The sequence below is a fragment of the Ranitomeya variabilis genome, chromosome 1 (genome assembly GCF_051348905.1).
Source record: "Ranitomeya variabilis isolate aRanVar5 chromosome 1, aRanVar5.hap1, whole genome shotgun sequence".
NCBI classification, from domain to species: Eukaryota; Metazoa; Chordata; class Amphibia; order Anura; family Dendrobatidae; genus Ranitomeya; species Ranitomeya variabilis.
In genome coordinates, this window is record NC_135232.1 from 605567922 (window position 1) to 605589805 (window position 21884).

General features: G+C 42.0%; 1 protein-coding gene across 1 annotated transcript in view; it reads left to right on the plus strand.

The window, feature by feature from the left end:
• LOC143770325 (coxsackievirus and adenovirus receptor-like) overlaps positions 1 to 21884 on the plus strand; it is a 29284-nt gene that overhangs the window by 6163 nt on the left and 1237 nt on the right. Inside the window, exons 2-6 of the mRNA XM_077259843.1 lie at positions 16011 to 16180; positions 16274 to 16478; positions 17690 to 17848; positions 18119 to 18241; positions 21638 to 21773. Of these exons, the coding sequence (XP_077115958.1) occupies positions 16011 to 16180; positions 16274 to 16478; positions 17690 to 17848; positions 18119 to 18241; positions 21638 to 21773 (793 nt within the window). The remainder of the gene's footprint in view (positions 1 to 16010; positions 16181 to 16273; positions 16479 to 17689; positions 17849 to 18118; positions 18242 to 21637; positions 21774 to 21884) is intronic.

Genomic DNA, 21884 nt, shown 5'->3' on the forward strand with positions numbered 1-21884 from the left:
ACGTCAAAAACAGAGAAGCACCACGCAGCCATAGAATCCAAACTAGAAAAACACTTTATTAGATAAAATTATACATGTAACAACCAGAAAACTAGTGTTAAGAAGGGCTAAAAGATAACAAAAATGCCAACAGCAATATGTGAACAATGAACTAGCCAAAGGTCCGGCGATCCCCAGCTGCAGAGAATTGTGATGTACTAGAGAAGGATGGTAAATAGTGCAATTCGTAGAAGCACAACACCACAGGATAGCATAATTTCCATCAAGAGCACATGCAAAAATATATATATACACCAGTGACTATACAAGTAAAGGCTCATGTAAGAACTACTACACATCACCTGGTACTAGCGATCCCGTGGTAAACCTCCGCAGTGTGGGGACCCCGATCCACCCCGACGCGCGTTTCAGTTAGGATACCTTCCTCAGTGGGCGCGTAAATAGAATGGGCATAGAGGAATATATAGAGAGGAGACCCATAATAGATAGTGCGCGCCACCGCGACAAACTGCTTCCGCCCAATCCAGCACGCCGAACACCGACGACCGGAAGCACATGGGGCCCCATGTGATCCGGAAGTACGTGCACGGCTGCCAGAGAAGGACGGAGAAGCAGCAAAGCGGCGCATGCGCCGAAAGTGATAAGTGCATAGACGCCATGTAAGATGAGGGCAATAGAAAAGGCAATCTTAAGCGCTTAAAAGCAGCTATTAGCGCAGAAGGACACCAAGGGGATATGCATATATAACCACATAGGAAAACATCAAATATAACATACGGAAAAATGTAGTTGTAAGAACAGATTAATTATACAAAGGAATAAACACATTGGCCAAGAGGGGACTATAGCCAATTTACATAATATATCAAATGGTAACATTAAATAAGATGGCCATATATATAACGATACAACATGGTATAGTCCCATAAGGCACGTGAACATAGATGATAACATCACATAAGGTAATATCAGCATGTCCATATACGTCCCCTACACCCCAATGGGGAAGAAAAACCCCCAGACAATGGCTTTGTCAGGATAGAGAAAAATGACAAACACGGCAGTCCATCAGCTTCAATTTCCATGTCACACAATTCAGATGAGTTCCAAAAGCACAAGAACCAATTCAATATAACAATATGGGAGTCCTAGGTAATAAAGAAGTGAATTAAAAACAGAAACCATAACAATAAAAAATAAAGAATAAAAAAACATAATATGCACAAATTGCAACAGGGCACACCATGCACATCAGTGCAGCGACTACAGGAAGGGAGCATAACTAATGTTCTCATTCAAACCTGCAGGATGTACGGTATTGAGGGACCAGATCCAACGTGTTTCCAGTTGGCCCAAACGTTTAAACAAATTCCCGCCACGAATATTAATACTGAGCATGTCTATACCCCGCACCCTAGATAGGGAACTGTCACTATGATGTTTAATCCTAAAATGTCTTTGGATTGTTTTAAGGAGAGACACATCCTTTTGGGTAGCGGCCGCCTCAATCCCCAAGACATGCTCCCTAACTCTCACTTAGAATTGTCTAGTGGTCATTCCAACGTAGATAAGTCCACATGGACATGTGGCATAGTAAATAATGTTTCTGGAAGTACAGGTAATGCGTTTTTTTATGGTATAATTTTTTTTATGGTATAATTATTAAACTCATTACACCTGTCCACATTTGGGCACGCGCGTGCCCAAATGTGGACAGGTGTAATGAGTTTAATAATTCAAGTGGCACAAGGAATTATACCATAAAAAAACGCATTACCTGTACTTCCAGAAACATTATTTACTATGCCACATGCCCATGTGGACTTATCTATGTTGGAATGACCACTAGACAATTCAAAGTGAGAGTTAAGGAGCATGTCTTAGGGATTGAGGCGGCCGCTACCCAAAAGGATGTGTCTCTCCTTAAAACAATCCCGAGACATTTTAGGATTAAACATCATAGTGACAGTTCCCTATCTAGGGTGCGGGGTATAGACATGCTCAGTATTAATATTCGTGGCGGGAATTTGTTTAAACGTTTGGGCCAACTGGAAACACATTGGATCTGGTCCCTCAATACCGTACATCCTGCAGGTTTGAATGAGAACATTAGTTATGCTCCCTTCCTGTAGTCGCTGCACTGATGTGCATGGTGTGCCCTCTTGCAATTTGTGCATATTGTGTTTTTTTATTCTTTATTTTTTATTGTTATGGTTTCTGTTTTTAATTCACTTCTTTATTACCTAGGACTCCCATATCATTATATTGAATTGGTTCTTGTGCTTTTGGAACTCATCTGAATTGTGTGACATGGAAATTGAAGCTGATGGACTGCCGTGTTTGTCATTTTTCTCTATCCTGACAAAGCCATTGTCTGGGGGTTTTTCTTCCCCATTGGGGTGTAGGGGACGTATATGGACATGCTGATATTACCTTATGTGATGTTATCATCTATGTTCACGTGCCTTATGGGACTATACCATGTTGTATCGTTATATATATGGCCATCTTATTTAATGTTACCATTTGATATATTATGTAAATTGGCTATAGTCCCCTCTTGGCCAATGTGTTTATTCCTTTGTATAATTAATCTGTTCTTACAACTACATTTTTCCGTATGTTATATTTGATGTTTTCCTATGTGGTTATATATGCATATCCCCTTGGTGTCCTTCTGCGCTAATAGCTGCTTTTAAGCGCTTAAGATTGCCTTTTCTATTGCCCTCATCTTACATGGCGTCTATGCACTTATCACTTTCGGTGCATGCGCCGCTTTGCTGCTTCTCCGTCCTTCTCTGGCAGCCGCGCATGTAATTCCGGATCACATGGGGCCCCATGTGCTTCCGGTCGTCGGTGTTCGGCGTGCTGGATTGGGCGGAAGCAGTTTGTCGCGGTGGCGCGCACTATCTATTATGGGTCTCCTCTCTATATATTCCTCTATGCCCATTCTATGTACGCGCCCCCTGAGGAAGGTATCCTAACCGAAACGCGCTTCGGGGTGGATCGGGGTCCCCACACTGCGGAGGTTTACCACGGGATCGCTAGTACCAGGTGATGTGTAGTAGTTCTTACATGAGCCTTTACTTGTATAGTCACTGGTGTATATATATATTTTTGCATGTGCTCTTGATGGAAATTATGCTATCCTGTGGTGTTGTGCTTCTACGAATTGCACTATTTACCATCCTTCTCTAGTACATCACAATTCTCTGCAGCTGGGGATCGCCGGACCTTTGGCTAGTTCATTGTTCACATATTGCTGTTGGCATTTTTGTTATCTTTTAGCCCTTCTTAACACTAGTTTTCTGGTTGTTACATGTATAATTTTATCTAATAAAGTGTTTTTCTAGTTTGGATTCTATGACTGCGTGGTGCTTCTCTGTTTTTGATGTATATATACACTGCACAGTACCACTTCTCCTGTCCTGTATACTGGGTGTAATTCTCAGTATATGTATTATTCTGTATACACACACTGCACAGTACCACTTCTCCTGTCCTGTATACTGGGTGTAATTCTCAGTATCTGTATTATTCTGTATATATACACTGCACAGTACCACTTCTCCTGTCCTGTATACTGGGTGTAATTCTCAGTATCTGTATTATTCTGTATATATACACTACACAGTACCACTTCTCCTGTCCTGTGTACTGGGTGTAATTCTCAGTATCTGTATTATTCTGTATATATACACTACACAGTACCACTTCTCCTGTCCTGTGTACTGGGTGTAATTCTCAGTATCTGTATTATTCTGTATATATACACTGCACAGTACCACTTCTCCTGTCCTGTATACTGGGTGTAATTCTCAGTATCTGTATTATTCTGTATATATACACTACACAGTACCACTTCTCCTGTCCTGTGTACTGGGTGTAATTCTCAGTATCTGTATTATTCTGTATATATACACTGCACAGTACCACTTCTCCTGTCCTGTATACTGGGTGTAATTCTCAGTATCTGTATTATTCTGTATATATACACTACACAGTACCACTTCTCCTGTCCTGTGTACTGGGTGTAATTCTCAGTATCTGTATTATTCTGTATATATACACTACACAGTACCACTTCTCCTGTCCTGTGTACTGGGTGTAATTCTCAGTATCTGTATTATTCTGTATATATACACTACACAGTACCACTTCTCCTGTCCTGTATACTGGGTGTAATTCTCAGTATCTGTATTATTCTGTATATATACACTGCACAGTACCACTTCTCCTGTCCTGTGTACTGGGTGTAATTCTCAGTATCTGTATTATTCTGTATATATACACTGCACAGTACCACTTCTCCTGTCCTGTATACTGGGTGTAATTCTCAGTATCTGTATTATTCTGTATATATACACTGCACAGTACCAATTCTTCTGTCCTGTATACTCGGTGTAATTCTCAGTGTCTGTATTATTCTGTATATATACACTGCACAGTACCACTTCTCCTGTTCTGTATACTGGGTGTAATTCTCAGTATATGTATTATTCTGTATATATACCCTGCACAGTACCACTTCTCCTGTCCTGTATACTGGGTGTAATTCTCAGTATCTGTATTATTCTGTATATATACACTGCACAGTACCACTTCTCCTGTCCTGTATACTGGGTGTAATTCTCAGTATCTGTATTATTCTGTATATATACACTGCACAGTAGCACTTCTCCTGTCCTGTACACTGGGTGTAATTCTCAGTATATGTATTATTCTGTATAAATACACTGCACAGTACCACTTCTCCTGTCCTGTATACTGGGTGTAATTCTCAGTACCTGTATTATTCTGTATATAAACACTGCACAGTACCTTTCTCCTGCCCTGTATACTGGGTGTAATTCTCAGTATCTGTATTATTCTGTATATATACCCTGCACAGTACCACTTCTCCTGTCCTGTATACTGGGTGTAATTCTCAGTATCTGTATTATTCTGTATATATACCCTGCACAGTACCACTTCTCCTGTCCTGTATACTGGGTGTAATTCTCAGTATCTGTATTATTCTGTATATATACCCTGCACAGTACCACTTCTCCTGTCCTGTATACTGGGTGTAATTCTCAGTATCTGTATTATTCTGTATATAAACACTGCACAGTACCACTTCTCCTGTCCTGTATACTGGGTGTAATTCTCAGTATCTGTATTATTCTGTATATATACCCTGCACAGTACCACTTCTCCTGTCCTGTATACTGGGTGTAATTCTCAGTATCTGTATTATTCTGTATATAAACACTGCACAGTACCACTTCTCCTGTCCTGTATACTGGGTGTAATTCTCAGTATCTGTATTATTCTGTATATAAACACTGCACAGTACCACTTCTCCTGTCCTGTATACTCGGTGTAATTCTCAATATATGTATTATTCTGTATATATACCCTGCACAGTATCACTTCTCCTGTCCTGTATACTGGGTGTAATTCTCAGTATCTGTATTATTCTGTATATATACACTGCACAGTACCACTTCTCCTGTCCTGTATACTGGGTGTAATTCTCAGTATCTGTATTATTCTGTATATAAACACTGCACAGTACCACTTCTCCTGTCCTGTATACTGGGTGTAATTCTCAGTATCTGTATTATTCTGTATATATACCCTGCACAGTACCACTTCTCCTGTCCTGTATACTCGGTGTAATTCTCAATATATGTATTATTCTGTATATATACCCTGCACAGTACCACTTCTCCTGTCCTGTATACTGGGTGTAATTCTCAGCATCTGTATTATTCTGTATATATACACTGCACAGTACCACTTCTCCTGTCCTGTATACTGGGTGTAATTCTCAGTATCTGTATTATTCTGTATATATACACTGCACAGTACCACTTCTCCTGTCCTGTATACTGGGTGTAATTCTCAGTATCTGTATTATTCTGTATATATACACTGCACAGTACCACTTCTCCTGTCCTGTATACTGGGTGTAATTCTCAGTATCTGTATTATTCTGTATATATACACTGCACAGTACCACTTCTCCTGTCCTGTATACTGGGTGTAATCCTCAGTATCTGTATTATTCTGTATATATACACTGCACAGTACCACTTCTCCTGTCCTGTATACTGGGTGTAATTCTCAGTATCTGTATTATTCTGTATATATACACTGCACAGTACCACTTCTCCTGTCCTGTATACTGGGTGTAATTCTCAGTATCTGTATTATTCTGTATATATACCCTGCACAGTACCACTTCTCCTGTCCTGTATACTGGGTGTAATTCTCAGTATCTGTATTATTCTGTATATAAACACTGCACAGTACCACTTCTCCTGTCCTGTATACTGGGTGTAATTCTCAGTATCTGTATTATTCTGTATATAAACACTGCACAGTACCACTTCTCCTGTCCTGTATACTCGGTGTAATTCTCAATATATGTATTATTCTGTATATATACCCTGCACAGTATCACTTCTCCTGTCCTGTATACTGGGTGTAATTCTCAGTATCTGTATTATTCTGTATATACACACTGCACAGTACCATTTCTCCTGTCCTGTATACTGGGTGTAATTCTCAGTATCTGTATTATTCTGTATATAAACACTGCACAGTACCACTTCTCCTGTCCTGTATACTGGGTGTAATTCTCAGTATCTGTATTATTCTGTATATATACCCTGCACAGTACCACTTCTCCTGTCCTGTATACTCGGTGTAATTCTCAATATATGTATTATTCTGTATATATACCCTGCACAGTACCACTTCTCCTGTCCTGTATACTGGGTGTAATTCTCAGTATCTGTATTATTCTGTATATATACACTGCACAGTACCACTTCTCCTGTCCTGTATACTGGGTGTAATTCTCAGTATCTGTATTATTCTGTATATATACACTGCACAGTACCACTTCTCCTGTCCTGTATACTGGGTGTAATTCTCAGTATCTGTATTATTCTGTATATATACACTGCACAGTACCACTCCTCCTGTCCTGTATACTGGGTGTAATTCTCAGTATCTGTATTATTCTGTATATATACACTGCACAGTACCATTTCTCCTGTCCTGTATACTGGGTGTAATTCTCAGTATCTGTATTATTCTGTATATATACACTGCACAGTATCACTTCTCCTGTCCTGTATACTGGGTGTAATCCTCAGTATCTGTATTATTCTGTATATATACACTGCACAGTACCACTTCTCCTGTCCTGTATACTGGGTGTAATTCTCAGTATCTGTATTACTCTGTATATATACACTGCACAGTATCACTTCTCCTGTCCTGTATACTGGGTGTAATCCTCAGTATCTGTATTATTCTGTATATATACACTGCACAGTACAACTTCTCCTGTCCTGTATACTGGGTGTAATTCTCAGTATCTGTATTATTCTGTATATATACACTGCACAGTACCACTTCTCCTGTCCTGTATACTGGGTGTAATTCTCAGTATCTGTATTATTCTGTATATATACACTGCACAGTACCACTTCTCCTGTCCTGTATATTGGGTGTAATTCTCAGTATCTGTATCATTCTGTATATATACACTGCACAGTAACACTTCTCCTGTCCTGTATACTGGGTGTAATTCTCAGTATCTGTATTATTCTGTATATATACCCTGCACAGTACCACTTCTCCTGTCCTGTATACTCGGTGTAATTCTCAATATATGTATTATTCTGTATATATACCCTGCACAGTACCACTTCTCCTGTCCTGTATACTGGGTGTAATTCTCAGTATCTGTATTATTCTGTATATATACACTGCACAGTACCACTTCTCCTGTCCTGTATACTGGGTGTAATTCTCAGTATCTGTATTATTCTGTATATATACACTGCACAGTACCACTTCTCCTGTCCTGTATACTGGGTGTAATTCTCAGTATCTGTATTATTCTGTATATATACACTGCACAGTACCACTCCTCCTGTCCTGTATACTGGGTGTAATTCTCAGTATCTGTATTATTCTGTATATATACACTGCACAGTACCATTTCTCCTGTCCTGTATACTGGGTGTAATTCTCAGTATCTTTATTATTCTGTATATATACACTGCACAGTATCACTTCTCCTGTCCTGTATACTGGGTGTAATCCTCAGTATCTGTATTATTCTGTATATATACACTGCACAGTACCACTTCTCCTGTCCTGTATACTGGGTGTAATTCTCAGTATCTGTATTACTCTGTATATATACACTGCACAGTATCACTTCTCCTGTCCTGTATACTGGGTGTAATCCTCAGTATCTGTATTATTCTGTATATATACACTGCACAGTACAACTTCTCCTGTCCTGTATACTGGGTGTAATCCTCAGTATCTGTATTATTCTGTATATATACACTGCACAGTACCACTTCTCCTGTCCTGTATACTGGGTGTAATTCTCATTATCTGTATTATTCTGTATATATGCAGCGCCCCAGAGTCCTGGTTGTTGCAGTACTGTGGCTCCGCCACTAAGGGGAGCTATGGTACGTCTGATGGCACTGAAGGAGTTCATCTGATCAGGTATCACAGACACCAATGCATTTCACAGTCGGGCCTCCAGGGGGAGCTAAGGGTTCTATTCACTAGGCCACTCCCCACCATAGTGGGTAAACTGGGGGTCAGGCAGGAAGTTAGATCAGAAAGCTGACTGGGTTGGAACCAGGCAACACCTTGTGGCAGAGGGTGTTGTGGGGGAAGATACAGTAGGGTCGCTGTCAGGGGTGGGATCCTGACAGAGGCTTGGCAACTTGAACGAACGTATCGGGACCGTGCCTGCTCAGGATAGCAGCGGTGCCCAAGGAAGGATTAGAAGCGAGATAGATTGTGCTGAGTGAGAAACGAGATCAAAGCAAGAGGAGAAATACCAGTAGGAGTCGTGCTGTAAGACCGAGGCAACATCCTACTGAGGCGCACTACCGGTGGCCGGAACGCCGAGGGAGTATTATAACATTCAGCTTCAAGCAATACTCTAAACAGCGGTAGGACAGTCAGTCTAAGGCAGGCTGTCTCACTTAAATCACCTATGCAGTCTTGGGGGGCAACTTGTGGAGAGGGGCGACTCTAGGGTCCCGGAAGAGCTCCGAGCCTACCCGTCAAACGGGTGCCGTCCTAACCAGAACATCAGGGAGGGACGGAGGATTAGCAGAACATCATCTAATCGAGTTGTGAGGGAACTTAAGAAACAGACACAACAGTTGTGGGGACTTTCTGTAAGCACAGCAGGGAAGGACCGCAACACATAGCGCTAGAGGGAAGGCACAGATTTCCACCTGTGAAGAGAACTCTGGAGGTGCCATTGGACCGGCCGGACTTGCGCAGCCTGGTGAACCGTATTCTGGACTGAGGACCCAGAGATCTTCAGTAAAGAGGTAAAGAGACTGCAACCTGGTGTCCTCGTTATTTACTGCACCGCACCACTACAGCATCACTAATATCATTCATCCATCATATCTATCACTGTACGCCCCTCAGTAGGGTCACGGACCGGGCCTAGCCACTGTGACAACCCCAGAGCAGAGACTCAGAGGCCCGGTACCGGGTACCCCTCGGCCCTGCGGCAGTGGGGGCGCTACAATTTGGCGTCACGAACAGGATCTACTTAAGCCTGAAGAATCAGGTCATGTGTGCCTTGGAACTGTGATTTATTGTGCTTGGACTGTACTTTATTGCAAGGGCTGTGCTGCGCCATTTACCGCCAAAATCTGCTGCCATTACAGCGCTGAGGAGAGCGCAGGAAGAGAAGAGGGGCGTGGAGTAGGCGTAGACGAGCCGAAGAGCGCGGAAAAATCATGGCCGCCCAGTCTAAATATTTTTGTGTCCTGAGGACGTGTCCGTCAACAGCTGAGGTCCGCCTCCTTATCCTGTTTGGAGGGTGGAGACCATGGAGACGGGGCCGCCTACGAAAGAGACCACGAGAAGAGGACACTGGAGAAGGAGAAAAGATGGCGACACCGGGAACACCGCGTGGGACTGACCCGATCCAGCCTGAGGCTGCGCCACCCGACACAGCCCCAGATGCGCCAACGTTGCAGGGATTGACCCTCACGGAGCTACCGATGGGCCGACCCCCCTTGCCACCGTCTGAGGAGTGTGTAGCTGCAGCCGAGGCCCGCCAGATAGCACACCGCTTGGAGGCTGATGCCCGCGTGCTCGCTCGGCTGGGCCAGCCCACGGAGGTCCGTTTGTCTCCGGTGTCCCCTGCTCCTCCCAACCCGGCCGCGGCTGAAGGTGCGCTGCAGACGCAAGGCCTGAAGATCATGCCAGAGGCTGAACACCTGCGGCGCTTGGTGGCTGCATGGCGAGACCGACCACAACCGGCAACCCAGGTGGATCTGGCCAACGTCGCAGAGGTCCCATCGTCCCACTGGGGTGTAGTGGTCTCCTTCAACCCCCGGCATGGAAGAGGGGTTATACAGGAGATCGGGGAGCCGCTACAAGTCCGCGTAGATCGGGAGGAGGTAGAGCCCTGCGGAGGAAGGTTCGCTCGCGACCTGGAGCCAGGTGACGCTGTAACCTATACCAGGTGGAGGAGAGAAACCGGTGAGGCCGGCTGGATAGCTCGGGGCGTCCAGCGGTGCGTCGCACTCCAGGCCGCTGCCGGAGCATCAGAGGATGAACCTCCTGCTGCAAAAGCCACAGAACCTGTCCCTGCGGAGCGGCAGGGAGCCCGGACCCACCATGTACCTTGGGGGCGTGCTGGTTCATCAGTGAAAAGAACATCCCGGCGAGGGATCCTGTCGCTGCTGGGGCGGGACCCGCTCCTTGAATCGGCAGCACGACCCGTTGGTCTGGTGAGGCCCGGGAGGAAACCACCTTCTGCACCGAAAGATGAGTAAGCAGGAATGCTTTAAAATATGTATATAGTTTCTTAACTGTTTGTTCGTTTTCTGTTTTGCTGCTAAACCCGTCCAGGGTTAACTTTTAAAGGGATCCCTTTGTTGACCCGGGATCCCTATTGCTTTTTGGTTGTTTTTCCACTTTTGTTTCCTGTTGAAAAGAACTGCTGCAATCATGAACAGTGCATGATACAAACTTTTTTGTACATAGTTTGCACCTTATTAAAGGTGCTCCCTACTGGTTTTACTTCAAAAAGGACTCTTTGTGAAGATACCACACTGGAACCTTTGTTGAGTACGGACTGGTAGTTTGAGAAGATATGCTACCTCATAGAGACTTGGTCCCCTCTTAAAGGGGATGTCCATGTGTTGCACTTAAGAGAATAGTATTGCTTCAAGACTGAGAGATAGCAATAATGTTTTGATGAAGAGAACGTAATGATAATGTTTGTGTGAGAAAGTTATATGTATCCAATTAGTTAATTGTAAAGAAATGCTGATGATGTTCCCTGAAAGAAAGTGAAAGATAGAAGAAGGATGCAGTGGGCCCGTAGGGGTAGACGTGGTGTCCAGCATGCATGTTTGTGAGAAAGATAATGAGAAGGTTTAATGTTCTATAGAAAATGTTTGATAATGTTGATAGATAAGGAGGATAGAAGGTGAACCCTGAGTCCTCCTAGGAGTCATGTAGAGATGGCTCGGTGTTCTTAAACTGAAAGTAATGTTATGTTCTATACTGTGTATAGTAGTTGAAAAGACAGAAGGCTCGGGCTGAAAGGAGCGGTCCTGTAAGAAAGGAAAGGCAGTAGGTCTGGTGCCGTTAGGACAGGCGGTCCTGCCGATTTAAAGAAGGAGAATGTAAAAGTTAAATTACCTTATAATGTGATTATAAGAAGGTCTTTAGCGGATTCAGAGTGTACATCCTTAAAGGCAATGTTAAATTATTGTTCAACAATTTTGCACTTAGTAGAATACCCGGTTGGGTAAAAGAAAGTTAGTTATAGCATGTTGCTATGATATTTAACCATGTTTGTAACGTTCAAGTGTCCTTACCTCCCATAAAGGGAAGCCTATTTAAATATGCTTACTGTTATTGCACTCACAAAAATTGTATGTCTTTCTGCTAACCTGTATTGTTGTTTTCTTCTCAGTCCCGGAGTACTGTGTTTAACCAAGGGGGAGTGCAGCGCCCCAGAGTCCTGGTCGTTGCAGTACTGTGGCTCCGCCACTAAGGGGAGCTATGGTACGTCTGATGGCACTGAAGGAGTTCATCTGATCAGGTATCACAGACACCAATGCATTTCACAGTCGGGCCTCCAGGGGGAGCTAAGGGTTCTATTCACTAGGCCACTCCCCACCATAGTGGGTAAACTGGGGGTCAGGCAGGAAGTTAGATCAGAAAGCTGACTGGGTTGGAACCAGGCAACACCTTGTGGCAGAGGGTGTTGTGGGGGAAGATACAGTAGGGTCGCTGTCAGGGGTGGGATCCTGGCAGAGGCTTGGCAACTTGAACGAACGTATCGGGACCGTGCCTGCTCAGGATAGCGGCGGTGCCCAAGGAAGGATTAGAAGCGAGATAGATTGTGCTGAGTGAGAAACGAGATCAAAGCAAGAGGAGAAATACCAGTAGGAGTCGTGCTGTAAGACCGAGGCAACATCCTACTGAGGCGCACTACCGGTGGCCGGAACGCCGAGGGAGTATTATAACATTCAGCTTCAAGCAATACTCTAAACAGCGGCAGGACAGTCAGTCTAAGGCGGGCTGTCTCACTTAAATCACCTATGCAGTCTTGGGGGGCAACTTGTGGAGAGGGGCGACTCTAGGGTCCCGGAAGAGCTCCGAGCCTACCCGTCAAACGGGTGCCGTCCTAACCAGAACATCAGGGAGGGACGGAGGATTAGCAGAACATCATCTAATCGAGTTGTGAGGGAACTTAAGAAACAGACACAACAGTTGTGGGGACTTTCTGTAAGCACAGCAGGGAAGGACCGCAACACATAGCGCTAGAGGGAAGGCACAGATTTCCACCTGTGAAGAGAACTCTGGAGGTGCCATTGGACCGGCCGGACTTGCGCAGCCTGGTGAACCGTATTCTGGACTGAGGACCCAGAGATCTTCAGTAAAGAGGTAAAGAGACTGCAACCTGGTGTCCTCGTTATTTACTGCACCGCACCACTACAGCATCACTAATATCATTCATCCATCATATCTATCACTGTACGCCCCTCAGTAGGGTCACGAACCGGGCCTAGCCACCGTGACAACCCCAGAGCAGAGACTCAGAGGCCCGGTACCGGGTACCCCTCGGCCCTGCGGCAGTGGGGGCGCTACATATATACACTGCACAGTACCACTTCTCCTGTCCTGTATACTGGGTGTAATTCTCAGTATCTGTATTATTCTGTATATATACACTGCACAGTACCACTTCTCCTGTCCTGTATACTGGGTGTAATTCTCAGTATCTGTATTATTCTGTATATATACACTGCACAGTATCACGTCTCCTGTCCTGTATACTGGGTGTAATTCTCAGTTTCTGTATTATTCTGTATATATACACTGCACAGTACCACTTTTCCTGTCCTGTATACTGGGTGTAATTCTCAGTATCTGTATTATTCTGTATATACACTGCACAGTACCACTTCTCCTGTCCTGTATACTGGGTGTAATTCTCAGTATCTGTATTATTCTGTATATATACACTGCACAGTACCACTTCTCCTGTCCTGTATACTGGGTGTAATTCTCAGTATCTGTATTATTCTGTATATATACACTGCACAGTACCACTTCTCCTGTCCTGTATACTGGGTGTAATCCTCAGTATCTGTATTATTCTGTATATATACACTGTATAGTACCACTTCTCCTGTCCTGTATACTGGGTGTAATTCTCAGTATCTGTATTATTCTGTATATATACACGGCACAGTACCACTTCTCCTGTCCTGTATACTGGGTGTAATTCTCAGTATCTGTATTATTCTGTATATATACACTGCACAGTACCACTTCTCCTGTCCTGTATACTGGGTGTGATTCTCAGTATCTGTATTATTCTGTATATATACACTGCACAGTACCACTTCTCCTGTCCTGTATACTGGGTGTAATTCTCAGTATCTGTATTATTCTGTATATATACACTGCACAGTACCACTTCTCCTGTCCTGTATACTGGGTGTAATTCTCAGTATCTGTATTATTCTGTATATATACACTGCACAGTACCACTTCTCCTGTCCTGTATACTGGGTGTAATTCTCAGTACCTGTATTATTCTGTATATATACACTGCACAGTACCACTTCTTCTGTCCTGTATACTGGGTGTAAGTCTCAGTATCTCAGTACCACTTCTACTCACCTTCCTCTCAGGTTTATCACCATCCTCCTTGTTTTTCTTAACATCTCATAAGGTGCCAGTGGCCTCTGGCGCTGTTTAGGTTGCAACATTGATATTACACGGGAAATGAAATCATAGAGGAGATACGTCATGTGTGATGACATCTCTCCTGCTACATTTATGAATTATGGCACAACATAAAAATTGATTTCACCATAAATAATTCCTAATTAATAACAAGTTTAAACTTGCACTCTCTACAGATAATTTGTTTATCTGGTACTGTAACTGATTATCGTATCTTATACTCCAGTCATCTTCCAGGTTCCATTTAGAATTCTAGTTGCCCTTTCCGCAGAAAAAACAAATCCATCATTCTTTTGCTGCGTCCTCGGAAGCAATGTGTTTACATAGACACTGTGGTGGCGCCAGTGGAAGCGAGATCATTAGCAAATGAGCACAAGTGCGGATGTATGAGAAGTAAACAAAGATGAGGAACGATCAACGTGAGATAGGGATCAAGGTATTCACATGCCTGGCACAGATGCCAGGTGAAACCACACAGGAGCTGGAATGCCAGCTGATAGCTCCAATTACAATAGTTTCCATGGTCGTCACCCACTTTCCCAGGCTGATAGTTGCCAACTCTCTTGGAGCGTCCTGGAGGCTTCTGGATAAAGGGTTGACCTCCTGGAGTCTCGTAAATGTTGACAAATCTCCTGGCAGCAGTGGAAACCTCCTGGAAAGCAGAGCTACTGGGATATGTATTTTTTGCTGGCATGCTCTGTCATCAGATGGAGCCCCTGCATCCAAACACACTTTAGGGAAAAGTGAAGTCAGGCATGGCAGGAATGTTACCTAAAAGGGGGGGTGTAGAATATAACAAATACATTTTCCCAGTCATTGTACCCCCCAAAAAGCATAATTATGCCAATTATGCCAAAACTTCGGTACATCAAATTAGCCTTTTTGGCCCCTGTTGCCCTTGGCTGTAAAAGCTTGAGTGGCAGCATAACCTGTGAAAGCATTGATGGTGTCTATGACAGTTGTCACCTGGCTTGTCATAATTTCAAGTTTTTTTGTGTAAGATCACAATTATCTCGGGGGACCAATATTTTTATTTTTATCCAATGGGCACACCTTACAGAAACCGGTGTTCAGTGGTAGGTGTTGTCCCAATGACGTCCTCCTCTCACTGTAGGGTGTGTGTGACAAGAAATACTGATCATGTTGGGCTGGAACGAGTGCGTGTAATACAGCAAATTCCTGTGCTAATGTTCATCGCATGTAAGGACACCTCTCCTAGAGGATCCGACAAGACAGTGATGCTGGATGATTTCCACCTGTCATTGTCCTGGGACTTTTCTATGACGCCATCATGTCACTGTGAATTTGTCTCATGAAAAAAAAAGCCTAAAAAACTGTTGCTGGAGCTGATACCAAGATTTTCATGTCCTTACAGAAAAGCTCCAGATCCAGACTGAACTGATGCTGATCCCATACCAGGCTTGGTGGATGTCCCAGTTATGGTGGCACTGTTATGGCGCAATATGGCATCTGAAAATGAGTCAACTTCTGACTCAAAGTGGTTGATATGAATATTGCAAGGAATAACCCCAGGCCCATACTATAAAGAGTTTCTGCAAATATCAGCTATCACTAGAGTTTCTGCAATAATTCACCCTCAGTGGTGAATTATTAATGTTACTGCAGTAGTGTCCTCCTTGTTTAAATACTACACATCTGTCTTTTAAAGTATTGTAATGATTGAGAGGTTTTGAATATTTGTTTTTGTGTTTTTTTTAATTAAATAGCATTACTGGGTGCCGTTACTATACAAGAGCCAAGTACTGAGACCATTCTCCTACCTAAAGGAGACAGCGTGACACTGGGCTGTACTTATGTCATAGACCCCTCAGAAACTGGAGCTTTGGATATTGAGTGGTCGCAGATGAACCCGGACAGCACAGGACTGGATAAAGTGGTGAGTATCTTCATAACTATTAACCAATAGATTATAGTTTCTTGATGGTATGAGAATCTCCGTTCTGTTGACACGTATTTACTTCTCCACCAGATTCTTACCTACATGGACAATGTTGTGGTGTCAAAAGGTCCTCCGGGTCTCATGAATAGACTGACTTTTAAAAATGCAAATCCTAGTCAGGGCGATGCCTCTATCACAATCACCTATCTGGAAGTTGGAGACTCTGGGACCTTCCAATGCAAAGTGAAGAAGAACCCTGGGGTGGCCTCAAGGAAAGTTACATTAGTTATCCAAGGTAAAATACAGTGTGCGAGATGTGTACAAGAGTGTCGGACAGTCATAGACAACAATCTTCTACTCTTACTTACACATGTTTACATTGCTTGGTCTTTTGAGCACTTTCTTGTCTTCTCAGAGAACCTCCACCTAACTATTTAGAAATTGATCATGGTGGTCCATTTGTAAAGGCGACAATCTGTACGCAAAAAATAACCTTCAACACAGCAATCTGTAACTGAATGCAAGCAACTATAGAATTTGGCATGATAATCCTTACTGTTTTATGACTATTTAGTTGGTACATCAGTTGCCCACTAAACATTGTAGAGAAATAAGGTTCAAGAAAAACTTTAACACAAAATCGGTTATCTGAATTCAACCAATAACCGAATATGACACCATAATCCTTACTGATACAGCACAGTTTAGTAGTCGGTACAACAGGTGCCCACTGAATATTGTGGAGGAAAATGGATCAGGGAACATTTTTTTTTACAACAATAGTAGTACAGTAGTACAGTAGTAGTACAATAGTAGTACAGCACACCAGGTGCCTTCAGAACATTGTGGGTGGAAATGTTTCAGGGAAAACTTCAACACAACATCCTTAAATTTATGCAACCAATAGTAAAATATGGCACAATATTCCTTACAGTTTAATTTTGGTACACCAGGTGCCACTGAACATTTGGAAGCTTCTTAGCAGACACATATGTCCGACAGCTCTGCTGACTTTTCCAATCTCAGACTGATCTATGTGACCTCTGATTTTAGGAAGACCAAGCAGAAACCTTGGTTATTTTGAGTTTTGAGATCAGTGCTCCATTTCTGCAGATATAGGATATTTTTTAAATAGATTACGAGGTTAAGATTCCACTTTCCTTGGTCCTTCTCTATGTCTATGATCCTTTGTCACTTGATTATTTCTCTTGTCTTCATTCGGTGTTTGTTACCATACTTTCATCTGATCAGGCTCCCATGATGAACACCACAATTAAAAAAATGCAGCTTGCAATACACATCCCACTTCTTCCTGTTTTCCAAATCTCTTTTCTGAGAACTGTCTCTTCTATAAGATATGCAGTGTTCAATCTATGGTACCATGCCAACCAATGATGGTGTCTCTGTGTAAAAGCCGTAACTCTTGCCCTGACTATTCTCACAACACATAATTTCTTGAACATCTAAAATGGTGTAATTGATGGACTCTTTTCTATATTCCTTCAGAGGTCCCCTCAAATCCTCGTTGTTTTATCGAAGGTGATCATAGCAAGGGAAGTGACGCTATTTTGAAGTGCAAACCAAGTGAAGGAACCCCACCCCTGACTTACAAATGGGAGAAGATTGCTGGGTCCTCTAACCCAGCCACCCCGGTTCTGAACATGGGTAGGTTACAGAGTTGATTGGTGATAATGTGAAACCCTCTAGTGGAAGTAGGTCTAACCTAATAGTGCAGATCCTAATTGGGTCTTTATCAATGGAGTGATATATTAAAAAAATCTATACAGTTACATTATACAGCTGTCACATTAGCAGTCCTATCATGCTTTGCTCATTACTTGTAGCTATAGTTACATAACATTCTTTGAATTTTGTACAAAGTCATCTGCTTATTCTGGCTTTTCTAATGTGAGATATATTTGTGTCTCCATTCAGCTCCTGTGACCGGAGATTTACTAATCAAGAATATCTCTGAGGTGTATGCAGGAGTATACCAATGTACGGTGGGAAACAAGGTGGGAAGCGGAAAATGTGTGGTTGACTTAACTATAACCGCAGGTGAGAAAAAACAGGACATACCCAGTTGCATGATATTGGTTAAAATCTTGTACATAAGGGGCATAGGGGTTATTTATGGGATCAAATAACCAAAAATTGGCATGTGCATATGTAGACACCCCTTTTACTATGAAGCCCCTAAAAGTTTCCTTCATAATTAACTTCATTAAGTCCCATACTTAGTAAACGGAAGTCCCCATGTGTGCAACCTAAGTGTCACATGTCTGTCAGCATACACACTTTTTCTGAAAGGCTACAACATCATTAACCATGAGGCACCACTCACCAAACAACACCATGAATAACAAGGAGATCTCCAAACAAGTCAGGGACAAAGTTGTTGAGAAGTACAATTCAGGGTTGGGCTATGAAAAAATATCACAATCTCTGATGATCCCCCAGAACACAATCAAATGCATCAAATGGAAAGAAAATGATACCACAACAAACCTGCCAAGAGAGGGCCGCCCACCATGACTCTCAACCCAGGCAGGAGGGCATTAATCAGAGAGGCAGCACAGAGACCAAAGGAAACTCTAAAGGAGCTGCAGAGTTCCCAAGCAGAGACTGGAGTAACTGTCCATACGACCACAATAAGCCATACAATCCATATAGGTGGCCTTTATGGAAGAGTGGACAGAAAAAAATTGTATGTGTTTGCTAAAAGACACGTGGGAGACTCCCCAAATGTATGGAGGAAGGTGTTGTGGTCAGATGAGACCAATATTGAACTTTTTGGCCACCAAGGTAAATGCTATTTATGGTGACAAACACCATCATCACCCCTAGAACACCAGTTCCACAGTTAAACAAGGTGGTGGCAGCATCATGCTGTGGGGATGTTTTTGGCAGCAGGGAGAGGGAAAATAGTCCCAGCTGTTGGGAAGATCGATGGTGCAAAATACAGGGATATTCTTGAGCAAAACCTGTTCCAGTCTGTTCGTGAGTTTAGACTGAAATGGAGGTTCACCTTCCTGCAAGAAAATGTCCAAAAGAATACTGCTAAAGCAACACTCAAGTGGTTTAAGAGGAAGCGTGTAAATGTTTTGGAGTGGCCGAGTCAAAGCCCAGACCTTAATCCAATTGAAAATCTGTGGTCAGACTTGAAGATTGCTGTTCATCAGAGGAAACCGTCAAACTTCAAGGAGCTGGAGCAGTTTTGCCTTGAGGAATGGGCAAAAATCCCAGTTTCCAGATGTGGAAAGATCATAGATACTAATCCAAAGTGATTTGCAGCTGTAATTGTGCAAAAGGAGGCTCTAAAAAGTACACATGGGAGCGGAGAGTGCAGCTCCATGTATTGCTATGCAGCCGCACGCTCCGCTCTGGAGTGCCGCTGCCAAAGCTTGGTTTTAACCTGCGAGACTTGCACGTATTTCTTGCAAGTGAAAAGGAGCCCTAATAGTAGTTATATTCGTGTACATGGGGAGCAGTATTATAGTAGTTATATTCTTGTACATAGGGGCAGTATTATAGTAGTTATATTCTTGTACATAGGGGCAGTATTATAGTAGTTATATTCTTGTACATAGGAGCAGTATTATAGTAGTTTTATTCTTGTACATAGCGGCAATATTATAGTAGCCATATTCTTGTACATAGGAGTACAGCAACCGATGCAAAGCAATGGATAAACAGGGAACTCAGGCAAGGAAATAGGTGAAAAAATATTTATATTTATTGGTTATAATGCAATGTGGCAAACAACATTCCACAAAATGAAAAAAAAAAAATAATATATATATATATATATATATATATATATATATATATATATATATATATATAAACAAAGCACACGTATGCTGGACCAGATATAAAAAGTATGCCAAGATTATGTGCATAAACAATTATTTAATAACCCCTAAAGGTCAATATATATAATAATATATAATATAATACTAAAACCCATATACTGTGTATAAAAGAGGTGTATAAAAGAGGTGATGCAACAAAATAAATAAAAAAGTAGACAAATAATGATATATATATATATATATATATAAGGACAGTGTATACAGCCTCAAAAAGGTACAGAGTGAGAAACAGCAAAGCACTAATATAAAATACAAGGAAGGACCAACGGTCCCTAATATAACTCAATACTCTCTCTGAAAGCCATAAAGTGAAAAAAGTGCACCTTAAAAACAAGTGAAATTGCAAAGTATAATGGGTATAAATGAAAGATGGTATACCTTTAAGGGGTTAATAGGTCCAGTACACACGCGCCCCGATGCGCATTTCGGAACAAGTCCTTCCCTAGCAACCAGGCAACGCCCACATGTACTTATGCTGTCTAACAGATGTAAATCATTCAGCTGCGGCAAGAAAAACTAAATCTCCGAGCACTAGAAAATACTCGGAGGACCCCCGAGCATGCTCGAGAAATCTCAAGTAACGAGTATATTCTCTCATCACTAATAGGGGGCAGTATTATAGTAATATTCTTGTACATAGGAGCAGTATTATAGTAGTTATATTCTTGTACATAGGAGCAGTATTATAGTAGTTATATTCTTGTACATAGGGGCAGTATTATAGTAGTTATATTCTTGTACATAGGAGCAGTATTATAGTAGTTATATTCTTGTACATAGAAGGCAGTTTTATAGTAGTTATATTCTTGTACATAGGGGCAGTAATATAGTAGTTATATTCTTGCACATAGGAGCAGTATTATAGTAGTTATATTCTTGTACATAGGGGCAGTATTATAGTAGTTATATTCTTATATATAGGAGCAGTATTATAGTAGTTATATTCTTGTACATAGAGGCAGTATTATAGCAGTTATATTCTTGTACATGGGGGCAGTATTATAGTAGTTATATTCTTGTACATAGAGGGCAGTATTATAGTAGTTATATTCTTGTACATAGGAGCAGTATTATAGTAGTTATATTCCTGTACATAGGAGCAGTATTATAGTAGTTATATTCTTGTACATAGGGGCAGTATTATAGTAGTTATATTCTTGTACATAGGAGCAGTATTATAGTAGTTATATTCCTGTACATAGGAGCAGTATTATAGTAGTTATATTCTTGTACATAGGGGGCAGTATTATAGTAGTTATATTCTTGTACATAGGAGCAGTATTATAGTAGTTATATTCTTGTACATAGGAGCAGTATTATAGTAGTTATATTCTTGTACATAGAAGGCAGTTTTATAGTAGTTAAATTCTTGTATATAAGTGACTGAAGTATAGTATTTATTTTTGTGTACAGGTGGTTATCCTCCAATAATTATATTTGTGCACAGACTCTACTGGTTTATTATTATGAGTTCATGTATTACGTTTAAAAAATTCATCATTCCAATGTGATTGGACATATATTTGTGGCTGACCCGTATATGTCATACTTTTGTGTCTCTTCTTCTTTCTCTGGTCAGGTAACCGTAAAGGGATAATTATTGGAGCAGTGTTTGGTGCTTTGCTCCTCTTGCTATTACTTCTCCTCCTCATATGGTGTCTGATCTGTTGCCGCAACAAGAGACGCTACGAGAAAGAGTTGGCCAACGACATAAGGTGATAACTTCCTTATTGACCACAAGATGGCATTATAATTCTGTTCAATATTTTTCACACCTGCCCAAGTACTAGCAAGTTATGCCTGGATTAATCGAACGTCACAGAAAT